We start from the raw sequence: 22,655 nt of genomic DNA on the forward strand, positions 1-22,655 counted from the left end.
TTGAAAGCAGATTGAATTCGAGCATCCTTGGTGACTGTGATTAAAGTGATGGGTTTGTGGACCTGTGGAGAAAAGAAAGACCTGTGGTCTTGCCTGTGCAGGACAAATAACTCCCTTTATTTCTTTTCAAAGAAACAAATAGTAACCCCCTAGAGAGGAAACAGAAAGGTGACTTTCAGGGCTTTTAAAGAAATTAAATGTTTTTAAATCTCTGTTTAGCAAAATGATGCAAACACAGGGGGCTCCATAGCTTCATTCTGGGGTGCAAGCTGCTGATGTTATAAAAAGATGAAAACCGAGTGTTCTGGAGGCTCTGAGCCTTGAGACCTTGGCGCTGTAGGACAGAGCTGAGTGACAGCCAGGGTGACCCTCCTGGTGTCCTGGGCCAACCCTGGTGTGGCTGCCAGGAGTAGTGAAGCTATATTAGCACAACACTCTTCAAAAGTCAATTTTCTCTGCTCCTTAGCTAAAGTGATGCAGGATCAGCCCACTGCATCATGAAGGAATTCCCTTGGGCAGACAAAAGATTTAACCTTTTGCTCTGTTGGTCTCTCGTCTTCTTCCCTGCAAGCAGAGAAGGTATTTTGTATTAAATCATGGCTGGATTTTTCTTTCCCTGGCTGATTCTTTGCCAAGCACTAAAATTACAGGAGTAATATGAGCTGTGCACGTCTTCTCTGCCAACACAAAGAGCAGCATTCTTGAGGAGCCTGCCTGTTTCCAAAGCTTCTCCTCAGCTCTGGATTGATGATCTAATTGCAGGGGCAGATTTGTGTCGTGGCTGGTTTTGTTTATTATAAAGGCAAGCTGAACTGCAAGCCAGATGGAAATATCAGGGCAAAGCACTTATTCTTTTCTTGAATAAATCTAAACCTCCTTACTTGGAATGGATCAGCAGTGGATAGACTCAATGAATGTGATATTTCACAGAGCTCTCACAACTTATTCAAGTTGCTGCAGGGCAGCATTCCCTGGAAACAGGGGCAGGTACTGGGAGTTGAGCTTCAGATGCTGCATGGAGCATCTTGTAGGATCCAGAATCCATCATCTCTGAAGCAGGTGCTGGGGTCGCTTCCCTGAGCAGGGCCAGAGCCACTGTGCTCTGGGATTCTGTATTCTCCAGGGATCAGCTCATACCTTCTGCTCCTGCAGGGGAGGCTGAGCAAGGCCTGCCTGGAGAGCTCACTGCCCTGAGGAAAACTGGGAACTAACAGCAGGGCCAGGATATAGCCCCAGTTTAGGGACAGGAGCTCCTTCCAAAGCCTCTCCTGTACTCAGAGTTAGTCCCAGGGGAACTATTTAGGGGATGAGGGGGTGTCATGTCTTTCCTGAAATACTTACCAGAATGCACTCACTGTGCAGACACTGCGATAATAATAATAATGGTAATAATGATAACAGCCTGTTCTCCTGCCACATGGGAACAGAGTATGGAAGTGCAGACCAGGCTGGGCTGGGGGAGGGTGTCCCTGCCCATGGCAGGGGGTGGAGATGGGCTCTGAGGTCCATTTCAACCCATCCTCTGGTTCTACAGTGTTTTCTGTCACTTCAGCTGTACTTACACAGGGGGATTACATTACTTTTACTGTGGCAGGACAGGTGGAGCAGCACGCAGGGGTGAATGCCCACCCTGTGATGCTGCTGCTGCCATGTGTAACTAAGGCAGACACTTCTCCTGAAGGTGGAATAAATCAAAATTTGTTGATAACACCCTCTCCCTGTGGGTGGAACACCACACCAGTGTCCAGCTCAGTGGGGACTCGGGGGAAGGGGTTTTTTAAGGTCGGGAAGGTTCATGAGCTGGAGATGGAATCCCCTTATCCCTCCCCACCGTTTCCAGAGCAGGAGTTGGGAGCCATTGGTCCCTAGGGAGCAGAGCTGCAGGTTGCCATGGGAATAGGAGGGGGAGGGATGGTCAGCTCCTGCTTCAGCAGACATGGAATTCCTCCCACCTCTCCTCGGCGATGGGAAATAAGGAGTTGGCTTCAGGAGGGGCTGCCAGCAGCTGGGGCAGGCAGGAGCACATGGGCATTGGTCATGTCCTGCCCCTCTCCTCCACCAGCTCTCCTGATCCGGAGTGGAGAGGGGCCCAGGTTGCTGTGGGTATGAAGTGCCCAGGCTGTTTTCAGGCTGGTGTCACTGTAGTGCTCAGCACAGATGGGCTGTGCAGGGAGAGGGAGGCAGGCAGCCGTCTGTGGGTCTCTCCATCTCTTTATTTATGGAAGGGGTCTCGGGATGAATGGCTGTCCCTCCAGGGGACAGCTGGCCTCTCAGATGTGGAATTTGCAATTTTTGAAAACTGGTGTCCTTGTCCTATCAGACGTGGCCAAGGCAAATACCCTTTATCTGCCTTTCAAATCCATTGCTGGGACTAAGAGTAGGTTTGAGGGTCAAGGTCAGGACAGGAAATAGCAGAGGGTGATGTAATTCCCAACCTATTCAAGTGTAACATACCGGTGCAGCTCCTGCATGATGGGACAGCAGGACGTGCACTCCGCAGTGCAGAGGGAACTTTCACAACTCCCCTGAATGAAATCTTCCTTGCCTTTTCAAATATAAGTGCGTGGCACCTTGGGAATTTAGGACTTTGGTTTTGAGCCTCTCACAACCGTGGTCATTAGGGAGCAACGTTAGCAGTTTTAGAAACACTTCCAAGACTATTTGCAGTGTTCATCCAGCATGAAGTAATTAATTGCCAGCACCGGATATGTGAGTTTCCTTTGCCAGGGGTGCTTTAATTGTGTGGAGTGGTAGTGTTGCTGTGGCTGAGAGAATGAACTAGCAGGGTGAGGGCAAAGGCAGGACCACTTGGCAAGTGAGGAGCTGTAGCTTGGCTCGTGCACTGTCAGGCTAAAAATACTGCAGCCCTGGCACATCCTGCACTCAGACAGAGGCTGCAGCAACCAGCACACAGACTCTTCCTCACCTATCCAGAATAACAGATAGCTCCTAACAATCTGGATTGGCTCCTGTGGGCCTAATATAGTCACCACTTAGTCTCATCCTCACGAGTCCCTTTATAAAAAGATCCCTGGGACAGCCTGGTCTCTGATGAAGACTCTCTCAACAGCAGAGTTTCAGAGCCGTGGGAGGAAAAGCAGTGTGGTGGGCTCAGAATGAGCTGCACACCTTCCTTCCTCTGGCTGCTGTGGCAGGGTGATGTTCCCACAGCATCATGAGCAGTATTACTGCTGCTGTCGTTTGTGCTGTTGTTACACTTCACCCTCACCAGGAGGGACTGTTCCTGCCAAAGCAGTGCCTGATCCACAATTAATCCAAGTCCTGCATGGACAGGCACCTCCAAAGGTGGACAAAGGTGTCCAGCTCCATGAGGGGTTCCTTTGTGGCTGTGGAAGAGTCAGGTGGCTGCAGCTAGCCAGAGGGAAAGGAATTGGAGGGGATAAGGGGTGGATGGGGCAAAAAATACGTGCACAAAGGGAGGCTGAGGTGAAGCCAGTGAGGAGCTCACAGAGGATCTCAGGTTCTTCTTCTCCCAGGTCATCCACCTAACCATGTCGGTATTAAAACTAAAAAAATTTGGTTTGTGAGTCACTGAAGGTCTTCTTTCCAACTCTGCAACTCCTGGAAGGTTGTAGAGTCCAGCAGTGCCCAGATGCTGTCTGTGCAGGGACCCAGGCTCCATCTGAGCTGGGAATGTTCATAATGACTCCAGATTTTTATCTCTTCGGTGTCTGTCTTGCTTCCAGAGCTGTTCCAGAGCCCAGGAGAATCCAAGTTGTCTTCTGCATCTTTCTTTTCCTCTCTCACATGTTTTTATGCACTTTGAGGGTTTTCATAGACTCCACATCAGTGAGCTTGCAAAAGAAAATCAAGAGTGGCAGTGCATAATTACCAGGCCAAACACAGGCACATAATTGGGGGAAGGAATTTTCTTTCACTTTTTAAAAAACACTTGTATTTACAGTGACGTTTTAATCAGATGCAGCAAAACGTGTTGCTTAAATGAGAACTATGACCATAAAAACAACCCCAAACCAACCAGAACATTTTTCTAAAATATGAAATAAGACTTTGTGCTCCCCTAGAAATCAATGGCAGGTAATGGGTGTTAAGCAGTTTGTCGAGTACAGTGACTGAAAGAAGATGCAATGAATTTTCACTGTAAAACAGGGCTTTGAAAATCGGCTTCCTCTTCGGAGTCCTGCTCACAGATTCTGGTTTTCCTCTGTCATCACTGAAGATCAAATTTATCTTCTTCTTGCAATCCCACCTTCAGCTGCCTTCCCCATCAAGACCAGGAGTTATGGCTCAGGGGAGGGATGGCTCAATGGTCTTCTCCCCCTCCATGTCTTGTGCAGTTGCAGAGGTGCTGTAAAAGCAAGGGTTGTATTCCCCCAGATCTTGTCTGGACAGAAGATAAATTACTCAAAGACTTTAAACTTCTTTAAAACTTTGCAGCTCACCTTTTTAAATCTCAGAGGGAGTGGAGTAAAGAGAAATCAAAGAGTCCTTTTGGTGCTTAAGTTGGGTATATCAGGTATGGAGGAGCACAACCTTCATCTTCTTTCTCCAAAAGAAAACTTTCCTTTTTATTTAATTTTCCAAAGCCAGCTTTCACACTGCCTGAATGTCAGAGCAGATGGGAGCCATGAAATCATGGCAAACTCAGAGGAAAATGAGGATTTAGTTGCTCCAAGTAGTCAGAAAAAGTTCCTTGTAAATACATAGTACTTAACCACCTTGTAGGTCTGGAGCTCACTGAAACTTCCCTTGAGTAAACCAAATTGTTCTTGTTTGTTTTGCAACCTAAAGGACAAAAAACTCAAAGAGCAAGAAAAGAAAGGGGAGATTCTTCACCGTCAGCTCCCAAAGAAAACTGAGAAAAGTCCAGTTTCATATAGACAGCCTTCTTCCTGTCTTATCTCACAGATCCAGAACACCAAGGCTCTGCTGAAGGACCGGAAAGTCGCCAAGGCCGGGGGTCCAGACAAAGGTCAGTGGGCGAAAGGCCCTTTGTTGGGTCTGTGTGTGCATGTGTGGTGTGGTGCTTTGAGCCTGTCCTGTCCTGCCTGGTGTGTGCTTGTGAGCAAAGACTCGGGGTTTGCATTCCCTGTGGCTCTGGGGGGCATGTGGGAGGGAGGCCTGGGTCATGTCAGCTCAGGTGGAATGAAACGTCACCATGAGGTTTCCATGTTTCCACGAGGAAACCACGCTGCTGGTGCTTGGCAGCCAGGAGTCCTCACTCTGTGTGTTTGACAGAATTCCTACAGTGCTTTAAAGAGACAGTTTCTTTCCCTGTTTACACATCCTCACACAAAATCATCCACGCTCACGCTGCTGTTTTGAAAGCATCACCACCCACCCCGAATCACCCAAGAACCAGAGCTGGTAGCCAAGCTCCTTCCTACCAGCCACTGTGTTTTCCTGAGAGGGGGCTAAGGAGCAGCACAGGAGAATCCCTGACCTGGAGGAGTCCCTGGGAGGAGTTGGTGGTGGAGGAATGGGAAAGAGACAGCCTCAAGGAAAGGCAGGTGGAACTGCCAACCTCAGCAACTGCCCATCAGCGACAGAGTCGGGGAATTATGAGCAGGGAAAGGAAAAGATGTGATAGCCGGAGAAGAGCAGGGCATTAATCACAAAGGGCAGCCTGAGAGGGGTGGGTGAAAACTGCTGGCAAAAGGAGGGCGGAGAAAGGAGTGGAGGAAAAGGGGAGTCAGCAGGGAAAATGGGGTGTGGGCAGAGCACACCTGGATGGGTGACCTGAGGAGCAGGAAGATGATGTAGCTCACTGTTAAATGGGAACTAAATGAGGGGAGGTCACTACAGACTGGTGTGGGGAAATACAGTGATGTAAAACATCTACTTTGGTGTCAGGGGGTTGTTCAGAGTGGTGGCTTGTGATGCTTTCATGCTCGTTGTCGTGACTTGATAATTTATCACTTGTTGTGCTCAACATGAAAAAAGTTGTCCAAATAGACTGGCAGCACTGGAACCTCTGCTGCAAGGTGGCAGGAGTCCAGAGAGCTGGTCAGGAATGGAACATACTTCCTGTGAAAAAATGTCAAAAAAAAATTTTAAATGCCCATTTTGCTCAGATTTGCTGTCCCTTTTGGGAGGAAGGCACTGGGGGAAGAAAATCTAGTTCATTTTTTCCCCTCTTTGTTTCATCCTGCTTTTTTTTTTTTTTCCCCTGAAACCTGAAAATCACGGAGATCTCAGCTAAAGCATCTGTCTGCTTATGTAGACTATGTTTTGACACATCTTAAATAATTTTGACCAATTTCAGAAAGAAACTGAAGGTCAGATTAGACTTCTTTCTACTTTTACCAGAGAAGTGTGAGCTTTCATCCTGTTCATCCATTCAGGTCTCAACCCCTGGCAAGATCATCCCTCCACAAGAAATACATATGGGATTTGTGGCTGTGACCTGAGTGCTGGCAGAGCTAAATTATTTAGGTCCTTTTTAGAGGATTTGAGACCAAGGGAACTGATGGAATAGCTACCAGTTAATTCAGTTAAGGGGGACCTGGCAATCAGGTTCCTTGGACAGCTTTCCATCAAGGCAGCAAAACGTGCTTGCTTGTGATTAGCTTGGCATAAGGCAGTGCCAGCATTCTGTAGGAACTGAGGAGATCTTCTCCACGAGCTGTTTGGTGTGACTGGGCCAAATCCTGCAAAGGTTGTTCCATTTATTTTCAGCCCTTGGTGGAGGAAGGTTCTCACTGAAGTTTATGCAGCAAATCTGTTCCAACTGTAACAGCCTGAATCTGGCCCAGGGCTGCTACTCCATATTTACACTTGTGAAACCAGGAACAGATTTTGTTCCAAAATGCAAGGAGAGCCACCAGGGATTAACTCACTGCACTCCCCTATGTCTCGAGGTGTGTCAGTGAATAGAGGCCCAGCAAGAGCCACACAAGCTTGTCCTAGGAAAGGAGAAATGTGAGATTTCTCAGGCGTGGTGTTAGAGAGTGTAATTAATACAAACAGCTTGAAGACATCTGTGGTTTTCCCTTTCAAGTCCCTGTCTCAGTTTAAGCACTTTTCCTGCCTGTGAGGAACAAGGCAGATAAATTACCAAGGAAACAACAGTGTTAGTATTAAGGGAGGACAGGGGAGTTGGGTTCTGAGTGTATCCCAGGCCCAGATCTGCTGTAGCAGGTGCATTTATCAGGTTCCTGTGTTGGAGGTGCCCGCCAGGGCAGGCAGTGCTGGTAACTGCAAAGTGCTCCTCTGCTTCCCTCTCCCATTGCTTTGCAGACTCCGGCGGTGGCGTGAGCCCTTTCCACGAGCCCCTGGCACCCAAGACGGGCTGTGTCACTTCCAGCTCCCTGGAATACCTGGAGGTCCAGCAGCCACCCCCCAGGACCCCCCGGCTCCTCAAGAGGCAGGAGTCTCCCCAGTCGGAGCCGTCCCGGATCGGGGGCCGGGCAAAGGACTCCCCTCTCATCCTGAATATTGTGCACTCCTTCGAGTCAGTGGACAGAGAGGACCAGATAGACCAGGTTTCCCCCTCTCACCAGTACAGAATTTTAGGCTCACCAATGAATTTCCCTTACAAAAGCTCAAGTGAAAGGACATTGTCCCCACTCTTTCCCCCGAGGAGCACGTCCCCCATCCACCCCACCCAGGTCTCTTTCACGTACGAAGAGAAAGCGTATCAGGCAAAGGAAGAAGCAGTGTCCCCAACTCAGCTGGTGCCCAGCAACCCCCTGGGCAGCCCAAACTGTGTGAAAAGCAGGGGCAGGTTCCCCATGATGGGGATCGGACAGATGCTGCGCAAGAGGAACCAGACCATGCAGTCGGTGGGCGAGAAGCCCCTGGAAGCCAGGATGCCTCAGCTGCAGCAGATGAGCCCCACACAGATTTCCTTCAACACAGAGCCTGTCAGTGGCCAGTGTTAGTCTGACACCCTGGGATTTGCACTGCTCTTCTCTGGGATCCAACTTTTTTCTCCTTTAAGCAAGAAGGGAAAGCCACAGGCATGTTGCTGTCACTACGGGCTACCCTGCAGTGGTGCAGCACAGGAGGTCGGAGGTTTGCTTGCAAGGAAGGCATTGTCCTGCATATTAAAGTTGAAAGAAAAGGGCTCTGCTTGTGCTGTTAAGAAATATTCGCATTTGGCATCTGACTGTACAGTAAAACATCCTGCAAGAGCTGCGTGAATCTGTATTTTCACTGCTCTCACCTGCTGTCGCAGCGAGGATGGTTGGAAGAACCGCGAGCACCGAGGGTTTGGTTCCTTCAGGAAATCTGTGGTGCCACGGATGCTGGGCCAGGATCTGTGGTGAGACTGTCCCTACTGCACCTGCTTGTGCCATGCAGCACGTGGTACCGCTGCAGGCATTGTCTCTGGGGCAGGCAAGGGGGAAAACCCCAGATACTCTGTCCAAAGTGAGCTTGCTGACAAGCCCCGCCGAGAAAATGAAGGTGGTGTAAGCTTGAATAAAGACATGAGTGGTGTAATTCAGAAGAAGTGGGAATATTGGAATTCCAAGCAGATTTCACTGTTAATTACATAAAGTAGGTAATAACACAATCATTTTTTTTCATAAAGAAAACTATGATTTAATCATGTCACAAGAAACGTAATTATTTAAAAACAAGTCTCATGGTGTGGAAATTCGCTGCATTAAAGGCCGGTTCCTTTCATGTGAGGGGTCTGCAAGCAGGTGCTTCAAACAGAAATCCAGATTGCAAATCCAGGCTGTGTTTAAACAATCAGCCAGCGCCTGCATTAGCCCCTGTTACATCAAGGCAGCTTTGGACACACTCAAAGGCTTCTCTGAGACTGCAGTGAATTAAAAAGACTAATAAAGGACACATGAACCTGTACCAAGTCGTTTTATACTCCAAGATTGGTAATGTAATGGTTACCAAAAATTGGGTATTGTTATGAGCAGTGAAGATTAACTTTCTTAAAAGACATCATGTTCTGTATACCAGTCTTTTTTTTCTAAGTAAATGATACATCTGAGAGGTTAGCAACATTTTTTTGGTTCTGTTTTTGTTCTCAAACCCTTTCCTATAAATGAGAAGGTTTAGCCAAAGACAAAGACTGCTCTTTCCTCTCTCCTGTACCACCCCTGTGTACGTGTTTGTGTGTTCAGAGCATCTCAGCAAAGCTCATTCCACCCTCATTCCCCCATGGGCAGCCCTGGCCCACACTGCTCTCACCAACAGATGTCATTTCCAAAGCCAGGAAGCAGAGGTGGTGTCTTCTTGTCCTTGGAAGATGGGAGCCTGGGTCAGGAGGGGCAGCAGAGGCAGGGGAGGAGGTCCCCAGCAGAGCCCAAAGCTGAGCCTTCGTTCCTGGTTTGCAGCAATACAGGGCCTGATGCCAAAATCTGCAGGAGAAAATGGACATTAATCCAAATACTGACAGACAGCTGGACTGCTCAGTGCTGGCAAAACCAGCAGAGTGGGGCCCAGAGCACCCATCTCATCCCTGCAGCTGGGACCTTCCCCTCAGCACTGGGGTTTGGCACTGGGCAGTCCATGTGCATCTTGGACCCTTCAGTGGAGTGAGGACTCCCACCTCTGAGGGAGTTGTGCTACCTGTAAAATGATACACATGAAAGCCTCAATATGATGAGAAAAAACAGCCCTGAAATAATTTTACCCATTTTTTGATCAAGAAGTGTTGCATTCTGTTTATAGAGGGCACCTGTGCATCCCAGGGGACCACTTTAACACCTTCATTGATAAATGTCAGAGCATTTTCATTCTCTTCATGCTAAGAATACATTTGTGCTGCCAAGCCAGTGGGCAGGGGCCACTGAAATCAGGGACCACTGAAGTCAGGGACCACTGAAATCCCCCCTTGGGATGCATCAGGCTCACATACCCTAACAGATGGCAGGTGCCAACCTGAATTACAAACTCAGGTTTATTTGGAACCCAATAAAAGGTTGGGGGAGGCAGGAAAGAGACATGCTTTGGTTGGGTATTTTTTTGTGGACACACGGGAAATACGTGTAAGAATCAGAGTGAAAACAAGTGTTAAATCCTTTATTATATTTATAGAGAATACAGGAGTACTGCCCTGCTAAAACAGCAGTCAGTAGCTGTGTACAGTCCAACTGCAGTGACCACAGATAGGACCTACTGAATATCAGAGTGGAAATTCCAGAGGGGGAAAAGCTGTATTTGGTATCATTATTAAATATGTATACTTTTTGAACAAGATTGCCACAGACTGCTGACTTTGTTTGCCAGGTCACTGTGTAGCAAAGATGATCTCAGGACAAAAACTACAAGGCCAGGTTGGATGGGGCTTGGAGCAACTGGGTCTAGTGGAAGTTTGAGATCTTTTTCTGGTGTTTGCCTCAGTCTTGGCACCAAACCTGTCATGAATCTGTTTGACAGCTGAGAATACACCTTACCCTTTAGGCTGGGTGTTGGGAAAAGAGCAGTTCTGAGCTTTGGTGCAAGATGGAAACACTTCTGTGGGGCCTCTCTGAGCTGCTGATCACATGCAGAGCCCAGCAGAGTCAATGGAGCAGCTGCAAAACACTTACAGGAGGGTTTTGCAAACTCACTGATCACTGGGCAGCAGTTCAGGATCCAGAGTGGTAAAAGTGGTTTTGTTCAGGCTCTTCTGCCTGGAAAAACAGGTGTTGGATTTATTCAGCGAGAAAGAGCAGAAATCAGCAGCTGTTGCTGAAGGTGTTGGTCTTTGTACTTCTCCTGTAAACAGGCTGCTAAATGCTAAAAAACTTCAGTGCTTGTAACACCCCAAGCTCATATAGGCCATGCTTACCCAAAAGTCAGCAGAAAATTTAGGGGTATTACTGCTGTGTGCAGGAGTTTGGATTTTGCCTGTCTTCCCTGATTTTTCCATCCTCTGTGGCCACAAATAGCAATTTTCTCTCGTGGCTTCCTTGGAGCATCACAGAACTGTTCAATATTTGATCTCAAAGGAAGCCTGTAATAGGATTTCTGTTACTGAGGCACAGAACAAAGGGCCTCCAGACAGAGCCTGGAGTGGGTTTGGAGTTTGCAAGAGCATCTCTGCTGTCTCCCTGCTGATGCCAGGAGAGAAGAAATAAGATGTTTATTGAGTAAGGCTGAGGTGCAAATCTTGTTTTAAAATTAAATTAATTTTATGATATTTGTTAATGTTTGTATGAAGAGCACTCTTCTAAAAAACAACAATACCTTGTGTCTCTTACAAGCAGAAAGGACAGAATCCAGAACAAAGAAAGGTCACCAGAGGCTTTAATTCCAGATGACTGTTAGATAAAATGAGGTTTTTCTCTCCCATCTCTGCCTGCTCCCAGACAATTTGCCCGTGTGTGGACTTGGAACCATGTTTTCTGTGGATCCCAACGAGCTGGTTGGAGTTTCTTCTACCTGGTCACCAAACCTCATAAAATCTGTCTGATTTCAGACTCCCTTTGGTAGAAAGCAGCCAGGAGGGCTCAGACATTTTTCAGCAGGCTGAGGGATGCTGGAATATGGGATCTGTGACAGGTGCTCCCAGGCATGACCTTTTCTGACAGCTCATAACCAGAAATCCGAGGCCTTTTTCTTTGTTTAAACATGAAGGGAGATTTCAGTTGTAAAAGAACTGATCTGCAATGGGTCTGCCTCAACCTTCACAGCAAAAACTACTCAACGTTTGACATTGCCAACCCCAGAGACAGGAGATTCTCTCAGTTTCTCCTGCATGGGAGAAGAGGACACAACAGGCTTGCACAAAGGTGTCACTGCAGTTGCCAGGGACGGAGCCTCGCTCTGTGGGCACGCAGTGACAAAACTGTCACAGGTCACCAGCTCCCCTGGCCTGAAAGGCTCCCAAGCAAATCTGAGGTTTGAACCTGCTGTTAACATTTCTGGAGCCTCCAAGCTCTGTTGGGAGTGACACTGCAGCTGGGCTGGATGTCTGGGTGCAAGTCCTGGATTAAAAGGTCTGGATGTTCGTACAGGGAGAGCGCTTCAGAGTATAAGGCTGGGGAAAACAAAGTGTCTGAGAACACAGATTCAGGTAAAATGGGAATGCATCTGTGGTGCCTCTCCCCAAACTGAAAGTAGTTCTGTGCTAACCTTTCTCCCTCCTAAATAAGTGGAACGGTGCTTTTGAAACACGCCTCCGCCCCTCCAGCAGCTGTGTTTGGGGCTTCTCTGCTGAGCCAGCATTCCCAACAGCGCTCCGTGTGCAGCTTCCGCTTCGGCTGGAGCAGCTCCACTGCACTTTCAGGGCTGGTGCCACATCTGAAGGATGAAAAGGGAGATGCCAGGTAGGCTTCCTGCCAGGCAGGGCCATCAGGAGAGGAGCTCAGGCCTGGCACAGGGGGAGCAGCTGTTTAAAATCACAGGTACGCAGGTGTTGTCCCTGAGGGCAGGAGAGCGTGGGGCCCGCAGTTCTCCTTTGGGAGGTATCCAGTACAGCTCACAGCCAAAACTGCACCCTGGACAGGTGTTTCAGTGTCTGTTCTATCCAGAAACTCCTGGGAAATGGGAAATTTGGGCTCTGTGTCAGCTGCCTCTACTGTACGTCTGCAGAGATGTCACTGGGGCCGAGCAGAGCAGATTGTCCGGCACCTCACAAGGACCATGGATCACCATGCCCCAGGAGCCCCTTTTACAGCACTTCATTTCAATGTTTCAGCCACGGATGCAGCTGCCTGTGACCCCTCTGTCCTTTCCTGGTGAGTGGGTAGGGATGTGAGCCTTCAGCCCTGCTGAGAGTTTCCCGTGGAGCTGCACTGGTGGCTTTGCCCTGGGTGGGAAGCGCTCGGCTGTCCTGGGGTGCCCCTGGGTGCATTGTCCACGGCTGCTGTTTCTCAGGGTGCATTACCTGAGGGGTTCAGCCCCTCCAAGGCTGCTGAATGCACGGGGAGGTTCGGGTCGATCCCTGCAGTTGTTAGCCACAGTTGTCATTCCCCTTCTCCTCCATGTCCCACAGATGTGCTGGGGGACAGGGATGGGGCAGTGCTGCCCATCTGAGTCCAGCAGGGAGCTGCCAGTGCTTCAGAGCACTTGGGCTCTGACCTGGAAAACCCCATGGGTGGAAAACGCAGTTTTCTTTTTCTCCAAGCTGTGCTCTCTTTTCCACGTGGAAAAGATGACATATTTAGGTCTGCTCTCCAGAGGGAAGCTCTAAGCTAGCTGCCACTGAGGGCAGTCCCCGAGTTTGCCTGTGCTGAGGCACCAGGAAAGGGCTCATGTCCAAGGTGTGTGCCAGTCCCCGCTCCAGAACGTGTTTGTGCCACTTGATGTCCGTCTGTCCTGCCTGTAGCTGTGGGTAGAACCATGAGAGATGTTTGTGCTCCATCCTGAGTGAGGAGCTGGGCTGGCAGATGGCCTGGAGCTGGGGCTAGAGCACATGAAACACTTACTGTGTCTCCCAAGTGTCAGCAAAATGCTGTGTTGCCCACCCCCATCCCAGGTTGTTCCTGGGCTGAGATCCCACATTTCACTGCAGGGGAGGGGAGGACATGCTGGGGTCATAGTCTGGGCCGCTGTGACTGCCTGGCCTCTGGTCCAGGCTGAGAGCCCTGGCATGGGGACCTGAGGTGACATGAGCCCTGCATGAACACACCCTTAGACCTGCAGGACCTGTGGTCTGATTTCTCTGAAGCCCCTGAGCCAAGGCTTTGCACACAGTGAGGATTGTCCATGAGGTTAAAAACCTTCATTTGGATGAGGGACGGGAGACCCTTCAGAAGTCCAAATCCAACCATTCCTCTGACAAACAGCCCTCGACTCCCACCATTTCCACCACTGACAGGGACTTGGTCAATGTCACAGGGACTTTTCTGCCTCAGGAAGTTCCACCTGCACGCCCACTGTTAGCAGGGTGAGAAGAACCTCCCTTTGCCTTCACCAGCATGGAAAAAAGCTCAGGGTTGCACTTGTTGCTTGGTCTCAGCTGAGCCCCTGAGCCCAGGATGGGGCAGGGGGAGTTGCAGCAGTCTCCATAGCGATTAATTGCATCCCTGCAGACAGGGCAGCGTGACTTGGCAGGGGGAAAGGGCTGCAGAAGCAGGAATAACCCAGGCAGAGACTCGTCAGGCTGAGCAGACCTGCCCTGTGCTCCCACAGCCTCTCCTGCTCTGTGGAGTGTTCAGGTGCCAGCACGGTGCTGAGGCAGAGGTGGAGAATTCCCCCTGTCACCCAAACAAGTGATTTCATGGCAGATGAGACTTCCCTGCCCACCACACCTGATCCAAACGCAGCAGCACTGAGGAGGCGCAGGCTGACAGCGCTGCAGGAAAATCCTCGTAGTGTTTCCTGATGCCTGTGCTGAACAATCCTTCCAGGAAACAGGGATGTGGCATCCACCCAAGCCCTCTCACAGCCTGTGCTGTGGGATACCTGGACCAACATCCTGGGAGACTGATTTAGGGATGCTCAAACGTTACAGGGAAGAAAGGATGTCAGGAAACAAATACCTTCCATTTCTGTCTGTGCTGGGAGAGCCTAACGCTGTGTGCTCAGGCAATTCCTTCTCTTCCCAGCCCACCCTTTTCTCAGACTATTTCCCACTGCTTGGATTGTGGTTGCCAAGAGAGCAGCTTGTGTAGACAGTATCATCTTTATTACCTGCAATCCCCCTGGATTCTCCCAAATCCTGAGTCAGTGTTAGGCTGGGAACCCAATGATTTACCTGTGCCTCCCAAACTGAGGATGGGGTTACACTTGGGATTGGATTGAGGATGGGATTAGAGGGCAATTGGGGAGAATCAGATTTACCAGTTCAAAGGGATGCTGACACCTCAGAAACAATTCTTCAGGCATTGTACACTGACCATCCTCAAATCCTTTCAGGTATGATAAATGAAAAAGACCTTAAAAGTCTTAAACGCATTGTGGTTTGTACTTCGTGCTGGGGTGATGAGGAACAAGAAAGGCAAACTGCTGGCAATTACCCATGTCACAGTGTCACACTCTGCCTCGTGTTCCAGGCAGCACCATGGTGACAGCCCTGCTCAGACCTAGGTACTGACCTGGAAATATGAGATGACTGCGGGAGGGTTTTCATCTTTGAAAGAAAAAGTAATTGATGCCTTGGAGTGGCTGCTGTGCCTTCAGAAACTGAAAGAGCTACTGACTATACAGTATTTTTAAATAACTAGTCATGTAAACCTAGGGTTGCAGTCATGAATTCATGTATTTTAATAGACACAAATCCTACTGCTCCTGAATATCTAAAAATCATTGTGCACAACTTCCCCATATTTCTTCCAGAAAGGGGCCTTTCCAAAGCAGCCTTGCTTGAGCAGAGGGCTTGGACAAAAAATAAATATTAGGGATGACTTGTCTCAGATAAGACAGGACAATGCTTTTACTATCCTCATCCTTCCCTTTGATCCTCTCTGCAAGTAGTTGCTGATGCTGGTTTTAGTGGTTTGGGTTGGTCTGTGCACCCCTTGAGGGTGGAAGGACTGCTCCAGTCGCATGTCTAAAGGCACCACAGGACTTGGCAGGACTCCTGATCCTCAGTGGTTGGTGATATTCATGCATGTGCAACTTTGTCCTTAAAACTGAGGCCTGGAATGTCAGGGAAAATGGTGACTTCTGGAAAATTTTACCAAGTTTCCTGACTACTACTTTTCCCCCTGTAATTTGTGCACATAGTGATAAATAGTTGTATTCCTAAGATTGCATGAAGTTTACATATATATTTTAAAGTTCAAAACTTCTGCTGGGATGCTTTAGTCACAAGAAGCAAAGTTTGTTTGCTGTGATGGTGAGAGGTGAAAGGGGGCAGGAGGACTTGTGGCACATGTGATCCTCTGTAGCAGTCAACATTAAGGGAAGAACAGGCACAGGTTGTAAAACCTCTTGCAATGAAAAGCAGGTTGCTGGAGAGCCAAAATCCAAGAGAAATCCGTGGACAAGCAGAGCAGGAGTTGCTGCTCTGTTGCTAGGTGATGGATCTGTTATCATGCTAATGACAGTGAAGGATGATACTGGTACCAATAAAACATCTTTCATCTGAGAATTACCAAGGGTTTTCCAGACAGCAAGGCTGTATTATTCCCATTTACTAGAGGCACAGACAGAGATGAATTGATTTGCCAAAGGTCACTGGCAGATTTCAGAATAAGAAATTGCCCTATTTGAGTTTTATTAGGCTGGGGATTGCCATAAACCCTTTCTTTGCAATCAATCCTTTCCCCTCCCCTCATCCATCACCCCCACATCTCTCTCTCTCTCTCGGGGACATGCTCCTGTCTTGTTTGTCACTCTTGTCCTGTTTGGATTACAGGATCCCCTGGCCCTTGTGCAAGGGTTATGGAGGGCATAGCAATAGCATGGACCAAGCTCAGATGTTTGGGGGCTGCATGAACAAGAAGAAAGCAACCATTTTTCCCAGGTACTCTGACCAGGGGAAATCCAAGGGGCTCCTCAGGGACAGCAGTGCTGTGACTTTGGGGTGAAGGGCTTTTGAGGTCCCCCCGCTTTAGACACTCAGCCCCAGCACAGCCCATGAGAGGCCAAGAGGCTGTGTGAGGAGAAATGCAAACTCTCCTAAACCCCCCAAAAACACCTCTCTTTGGCTGTCTGCATAGCTCTTCCCAGTACTGGGAGTCTTCAGGTGTGAATCAGTGCAGGCATGAGTCAGGCATCACTTTTTGTTAGAGATCGTGAGGGAAACACGGGTGAGCCGGAATTCTGGCACTTGTGAGAGAATAACCATTTGATTTCTGCTGGAAGAACAGCGTTTCCATGATGACCAGGAGCAGCCTGCATTACTTGATGAGCTCGTGTAGTCTGGCCAGGGGAACAGGATGGGAACACGGGGAATGCCTACAGGAGAGGTTGTACGGGAGCATCCTTCCCTGGGGTCAGAGCTGGATGTGTGTCCCAACACAAACCCGGCAGCTTCCCCTGTCTCTGAGAGGAGCACTGGGACTAGGCACGAAAACAGGGCTTTTACAGCCTCGATTTCCTTGTCTTGATGTGTAAAATGCGGAAGCACCTCATCTCTAGCTGATTGTCACTGTGAGAAATTACCTAGTCTTTCTACAATGCAAATTGCATCCACGGGAGGTGTTAAGCATTTGAATTACTCTGCTCCTGCTTTTCCTACTTCCCAGACTACTGGCAGGTTTTCCTCAGCCTCACTTACATCAGGGCAGGAGGACACAGCCCCAGAACAACTGGAGCACAGAAGCCAAATAGCAGCTTTGTGGGCTTTGTTCCGTTTGTGTAAAAGACCAAGACCCTTTAAAACCTCAGGACATGTCTGCCAAATAGATCCTACTGGGCTGCTACATCCTCCTAATTGATGTAGGGCTGCCACTGACCAGCTAAGAAAAAAAATCTGTGTTAGCTCCAGTCCTGAAAAACATATGTTGTAGATGTGAATTTAATGTTAGCAAGTGCTCTGCTGGATTGGGACTGGTTTCCTTCACCACAGGAAAAACAAAATCCAGCTAAAAAGTCCCCAAATCAAAGCCCAGAATGGGAAGTGACACTTTTGTAGGTAAATGCACACTCGGGGCAAGCAGGCATACTAGGAGCAGTGGAAAAGGATGACATGAGCCAAGGAAAACCCCTCGTGGCCCTCACTGTCTTAGACTTTGGGTTATGCTTGAGCCTGGCTTGCAGGCGACCCTGGAAGCTCTGCACTTGATTAACTCCTTCCAAAAAGTCACTTCAAAGCAGGGACAGGGAGCAGCAGGAGGGAGGCAGAATGAGCTGATCTCAGAATTTTTTAAAACTTGGCAGCTGGGCCGGCCTTTGATAATAAAACTCCCACCACTTCATTCTCAAATCGTGACTGAGAAAAACAATGCTTATCTTCAAACCTGCCCTGCAATCCTGATAAGGCCTTTGTGCAGCACACTTTGGGACACTAGGAGGGGGTTAAACATGAAAAATAACCTTAAACTACCATTTTCTGTCATTCTCATATGGACAGAAAAAAAAAAATAGACACAAGCTGGTTCAGATTTGCTCCAGGCTTGCAGCAGTTGCTCGATGTGAGGTCTGGACTGTGTTGAAGGCACACCTGAAGGGGAGGACCTGAGCTCTTTGCCTTTGACTTACAGCCAAGGCTTTCCTGAGGTGGCCCCTTCCCAGCAGCAGCACGAGGCTTTCTGTCTCAGCTGCAGGCTCTGGTGGAGGGCAGACTGCTGGACGAGATCCCATGGATATATCCCAGATCAATCTGTTTCACAGCCAAGCTCCCTCTATAGCCCACTCTTCCCTCTGGCAGTCCCTCTCCAACAGCCCTGGGCTCCGTCCGAACCCCCAAAGCAGCAAGGGATGGCTGCTGACCTTTGGATGCTACCCAGGATCATCAGGGTTCAGGAATCCTGGCACTGTTCTTTGGGAAGATCCCACAAGGTGTGGGAAAGAGGGAGCCTGAAATTAAAATATTGTTTGTTTCACTACTTGGAAGGAAACAAAGGGAGCAGTATTGCAGAGGAATGGGCAATGCACCCCTGTCCCAGCTAAGCCCCGTGAGGAAGCAACTTGTTGCTTTTATGTGGTAGCTGGAATGCCTGGAAGGCTTCCTCAAGGATCAGCAGGGAATTTATGACAGGTACTGCACCAAACAAAGGAGAAGAGCAGAAGAACCGGGAGTTTATTTTGGTCAGTGTGATAATCCTCCAGAAGTGATGTCTATTTTCTGCAGGCCCTGCAAAAAGGAGCATTTGCAGAGGGGGTTAGGAGGAAAAGTCTGAATTAGTTTTGCAGATGCCTGGGGGGAATTTCCCCTCAAATTCCACTGGGAGATCAGGCAGGAGATCTGTTGGGTGGTTCAGTGCCTATGGCTCTCCTGGTGACCCTTCTGTGGTGGGAGGTGACTCCTGGGCACCCCACGTGTGACAGGAGGAGGACAGGCAGCCAGAGGGTGGCTGAATCCTTGTTCCTCTCCCTTAGATTCCCACAGGTCGCATGGTATAGATCAGTCTGCTTTGCATCCAACAGCCCTCCTGAAAGCACGGAGGAAAAAAGGAGTCCTTCCAATTCAGGCACCAGCTCTTGCTTTTGTCACTCACTCCTGTCAAAGCCCATTTGTCAGAGGCTCTGCAGACTCAGCACCCACAGCTCCTCCACACAAACCTTCCCAGCACATGACAGGCTGGGCCATCCTTCCTCCCCATCCCTTCATGTCTTTTCTTTCACAACCAGCATTCCTTTGTTAAGCAGGAATTCATACACTGAAAACACTCCTGGTCAGGTCGAGATCCACCCAAGTCACAAAGAGTTCACAGCAATAATACAGCCACAAAAAATAAGCTAGAAATAGAATTTCAGCTCTCATATGGATGATAAACCACATTTGTCTTGGTGACTTGAGGAATTGCACAGCCACACACACAACAGGTTGCCTTGAAAGAGAATGGTTTCAGTCTCAGCCTTCCCAGCAAGTGAAGGCCCCTGGCAAATGCTTCTGAATCCAAAGATCTCCTGTCACCAAAGCCTGAAAAATCTCTCCATGGTACATTGTGTCTCTGTGTGTCTCTGGCTGATTTCTCCAGCCTGCCTGTGATTTCTGCTTCAGATCCCCATCTTTTCCTGGATTTGATAGGTATAATACAGGCATGATGATACCTTTTGCTGATTCTGCACTTGACAGGAGCATGCAGGATTGTTCTGTGTGAGTTAGGGCTTTTTGTTATTTACAATGGTACGTTTTGCCTTGGAAAAGGAAGGGTGACAATTCCAACAGCTTGTTATAATTCATTGTTTGGGTTCTTTTAATCATAGATGAATGTGAGGGGTTCTGGTATTTTCAGATGGCCCCAGAGCTGATGACCAGGGCCTGGCTGGAGGCAGGTCAGTCGTTTATGCTGGCAAAGGTTTCATTCCCAAAACCTCCTTGTGGAAGGGTTTCTGTGTTGTGCAAGCTGTCACCTTCAAGACAAGGAGATGTTCAACTGCTGCACGCGGAAGGTTATTTTGGATAGCATGGTGTGGCAGGAAAAAGGTGAAAAGCCACTTAAAAAGCTGATTTTCTGGTCCCCCTCTAAGCATAAGGTGTGGAAAAGTCTTTTGCTTCATGCTCAGCACAGGGATTTTCATAAGAAATCGATGTTCCACTATATATAGGTATGTCATGATGCTCGTAGGACATGTTGGCATTACACATCCCACTTGACATGCCCTATCAACGTGGGCTGAGTAATTTCAGGTTGCACTTAAATAAAAGTGACTATATTTTTTCCTGTGAGCACAAGGCAGTTAAAAATATCCTGTGGTTACTGCTTTGAAAATGCCTTCAAGCCAACTTACTCCTGTCACGAGGGCAGGGCGATGTGACAGCCACATTCAAACACTCAGCTGCAGAGCCAGCTTGTCAATGGGAGCAGGCCTGGCCATAAGGAGAGGTGAGATGCCTTTCCCTGGCCACCATTGCCACCACACTGACCCCACGAGCTGCCCCTGCTCCTTCCTGAGCTGCTGGTGTGACATGCCCAGTGTTACCAGAGACTACACACAGGACAGGTTCTGCCTGCGGATTTTATATATCCATAAAGTCTAATTCTCGCTGGCAATGAATGTACAGCCCATAAATTGCATTTGCTGTCAGCGAACTGCTTCACAAGACACAGAGCCACGATAACCCAGGAGAAGTGGAACGTGTTCCTGCAATGCTCACGATTTCAGTCACAGAATGGGCTTTTGTCACTCCTGAGTGTGTTATAAATACAGTCACCTGCAGGATCCAGACCCAGACCTGCTCCGTGGGCTGTGTGGATCCTCCTGAGCTCAGAGGAGGAAAGAGGGGCCAGCAGTGAGTCTGAACATTGCTTTTCCCTGGAGGCTGGATGCTTTTGTGTCCACAGATGCAACTGTGCTCCCACCTGCACATAAACATGAGCCTGACACCTCTTGGATGTGGATTGGAGCTCTCTCCTCAGCCATGTCTGCTCTGAGGGTGTGAGTCCAGCTGCACAAAAAAGAAACCTCAAACTGCCAAAAGCCATTGTCAGGGGGCTGAAAGCTGCTTTTGGGTGCAATACTGAGGCCAAGGTGAGGGATGGTGCAGTGCTGAGCACTCACTGAAGTTTGGCTGCATCCCCTGGTGGGCTGGTGTCCCTTGCAGAGGTCAGGGAGAGGGATAAAGGCCCCATCCATGCAGAGGAATGTGAGGGTAGAGGAGGGAGAGGATTCCTGTGGCCTGAGGATCAGGGACAACCCACAGTGGGGTGTGCCAGGGCAGATCTGCACCCTGCTTTGCCCCACAGAGAGAAAACACAACATACAGCAAAGCAGCATCTGCATGAAAAACATATCTGAGCTTTCTCACCCATCAGGGAGCTCAGGTGAGGTGGGGGCCTCAGAATTCCCTTTGAACTGATCCCGTTAGGAAACACAGATGGTTCATTTTGTCCCTCTGTAGTGGGGGAAGGAGTGCAGAGCTCAAGACATGTCCTGAGATCACATCAACACTCTGCCAGACTCTAAAACCCTGTCATGGCTCAGTGGAAGCAGGCATTTCACAGTGCAATTCACTCTGACATGTATATATTTATTTGGTACAGACACACACACGTATGGCTGTGTCTACACAGGCATATTAAGGGGAAATGAAAATATGCCATGTCAGCTCCTTGCACAAAGACGTGGTAATTCACACGTGGAAGTCTCCTGGCTGCTCAAGCAGAGCCAGGGTGATAACTGAACAGCCCACCCCAAAAAAAGGACCCTAGCAGCTCTTAAAAAAATCAAGAGTAGTCAAAGCCCCTCATGTCTTTTTATTTCCACACACACATTCGCAATTTCCACTGGACCAATGGCTTCTGACTGATTGATTTCACTGCTTTGAGACAGCACACATATGGAATTATTCAGGAGGTTGCTGTGTGTAATACTATGCTGGAATAATTGTTCCATTTAGCTTCATTCCCTATGCTTACAAAATCTTAGAGGAACTTAAAATAATGTTAATATCTGTATGGGCATGTTGGCATGTTTGTGCATCTGAATGACAGAGTAAAAAAGAATGTAATGCTATACCAAAGGCTGATTCTGTACACAGAAATCAGGAGAATCTAGATTTAATACTCTTGCAGCATTGTTCATATTCTAAAGGTGTAGGTCTCCTTAAGATCCACATTTGATATCCTTATTTGGATTCAGCTTGCTCGCAGAGTTAAGGACTTGCTTGTTAATAACAATACCAAGGGTTACATCCTGTCCAGTTTGTTGGTCAAAGAGTTAAGCAAAAAAACCAGCGATGGTTTAATAGACAATGATGCAAAACTCAGCTTATTTATAGAAGAACAGGAAGAGGAAAATACACACAGACCATCTCTCCTGTGGCGAGTTAGGATGAGGTTCTGCACAGTTAAAGCTGAACCAAGAGGAAGGAAAAGGGTGTTTGCTCTTGCTATAGATTTGGTGTGGTGAATGAAGATGATGTCAGGCTATTTGTTTGGCATGTGTGTTGAGGGAAGACAGATCTCTCAGACCCGGCTTGGAATTGTTTGGGTTCCCTAATTTGTTTTTCTCTTTCTGAGTGGCTCTTTGGGGCACAGGGAAATGTGTCTGACCCCCATCCTTCATTATGGAGGGAGAAAAACTGTAAATTAGTTGGACGTCCCAAAAAATAGTGTCCTGAATTTGTCAGAAAGGCCAGCAGACAAGAGGAGAGGAAAGGCTGTCTGTCACAAATTCACTTGGCATTTTCAGCACCCAGCATTCAATGTCACTGCTGCATTTGACTGGGAAAGGCCTGCCCACCATCCCACCTCTAAAAACAGCCCAAGCCAAAAGGCTAG

General features: G+C 48.5%; 1 protein-coding gene across 1 annotated transcript in view; it reads left to right on the forward strand.

Annotated features, from left to right (window-relative positions):
• The window catches only part of HUNK (hormonally up-regulated Neu-associated kinase), a 41,679-nt gene extending 32,728 nt beyond the window's left edge, over nt 1–8,951 (forward strand). Inside the window, 2 exon segments of the mRNA XM_066340774.1 lie at nt 4,774–4,954; nt 7,222–8,951. Coding sequence (XP_066196871.1) covers nt 4,774–4,954; nt 7,222–7,865 — 825 coding nt within the window. The 3' untranslated portion in view covers nt 7,866–8,951.
• The last annotated feature ends 13,704 nt before the right edge of the window (nt 8,952–22,655 follow it).

The sequence above is a fragment of the Sylvia atricapilla genome, chromosome 2 (genome assembly GCF_009819655.1).
Source record: "Sylvia atricapilla isolate bSylAtr1 chromosome 2, bSylAtr1.pri, whole genome shotgun sequence".
NCBI classification, from domain to species: Eukaryota; Metazoa; Chordata; class Aves; order Passeriformes; family Sylviidae; genus Sylvia; species Sylvia atricapilla.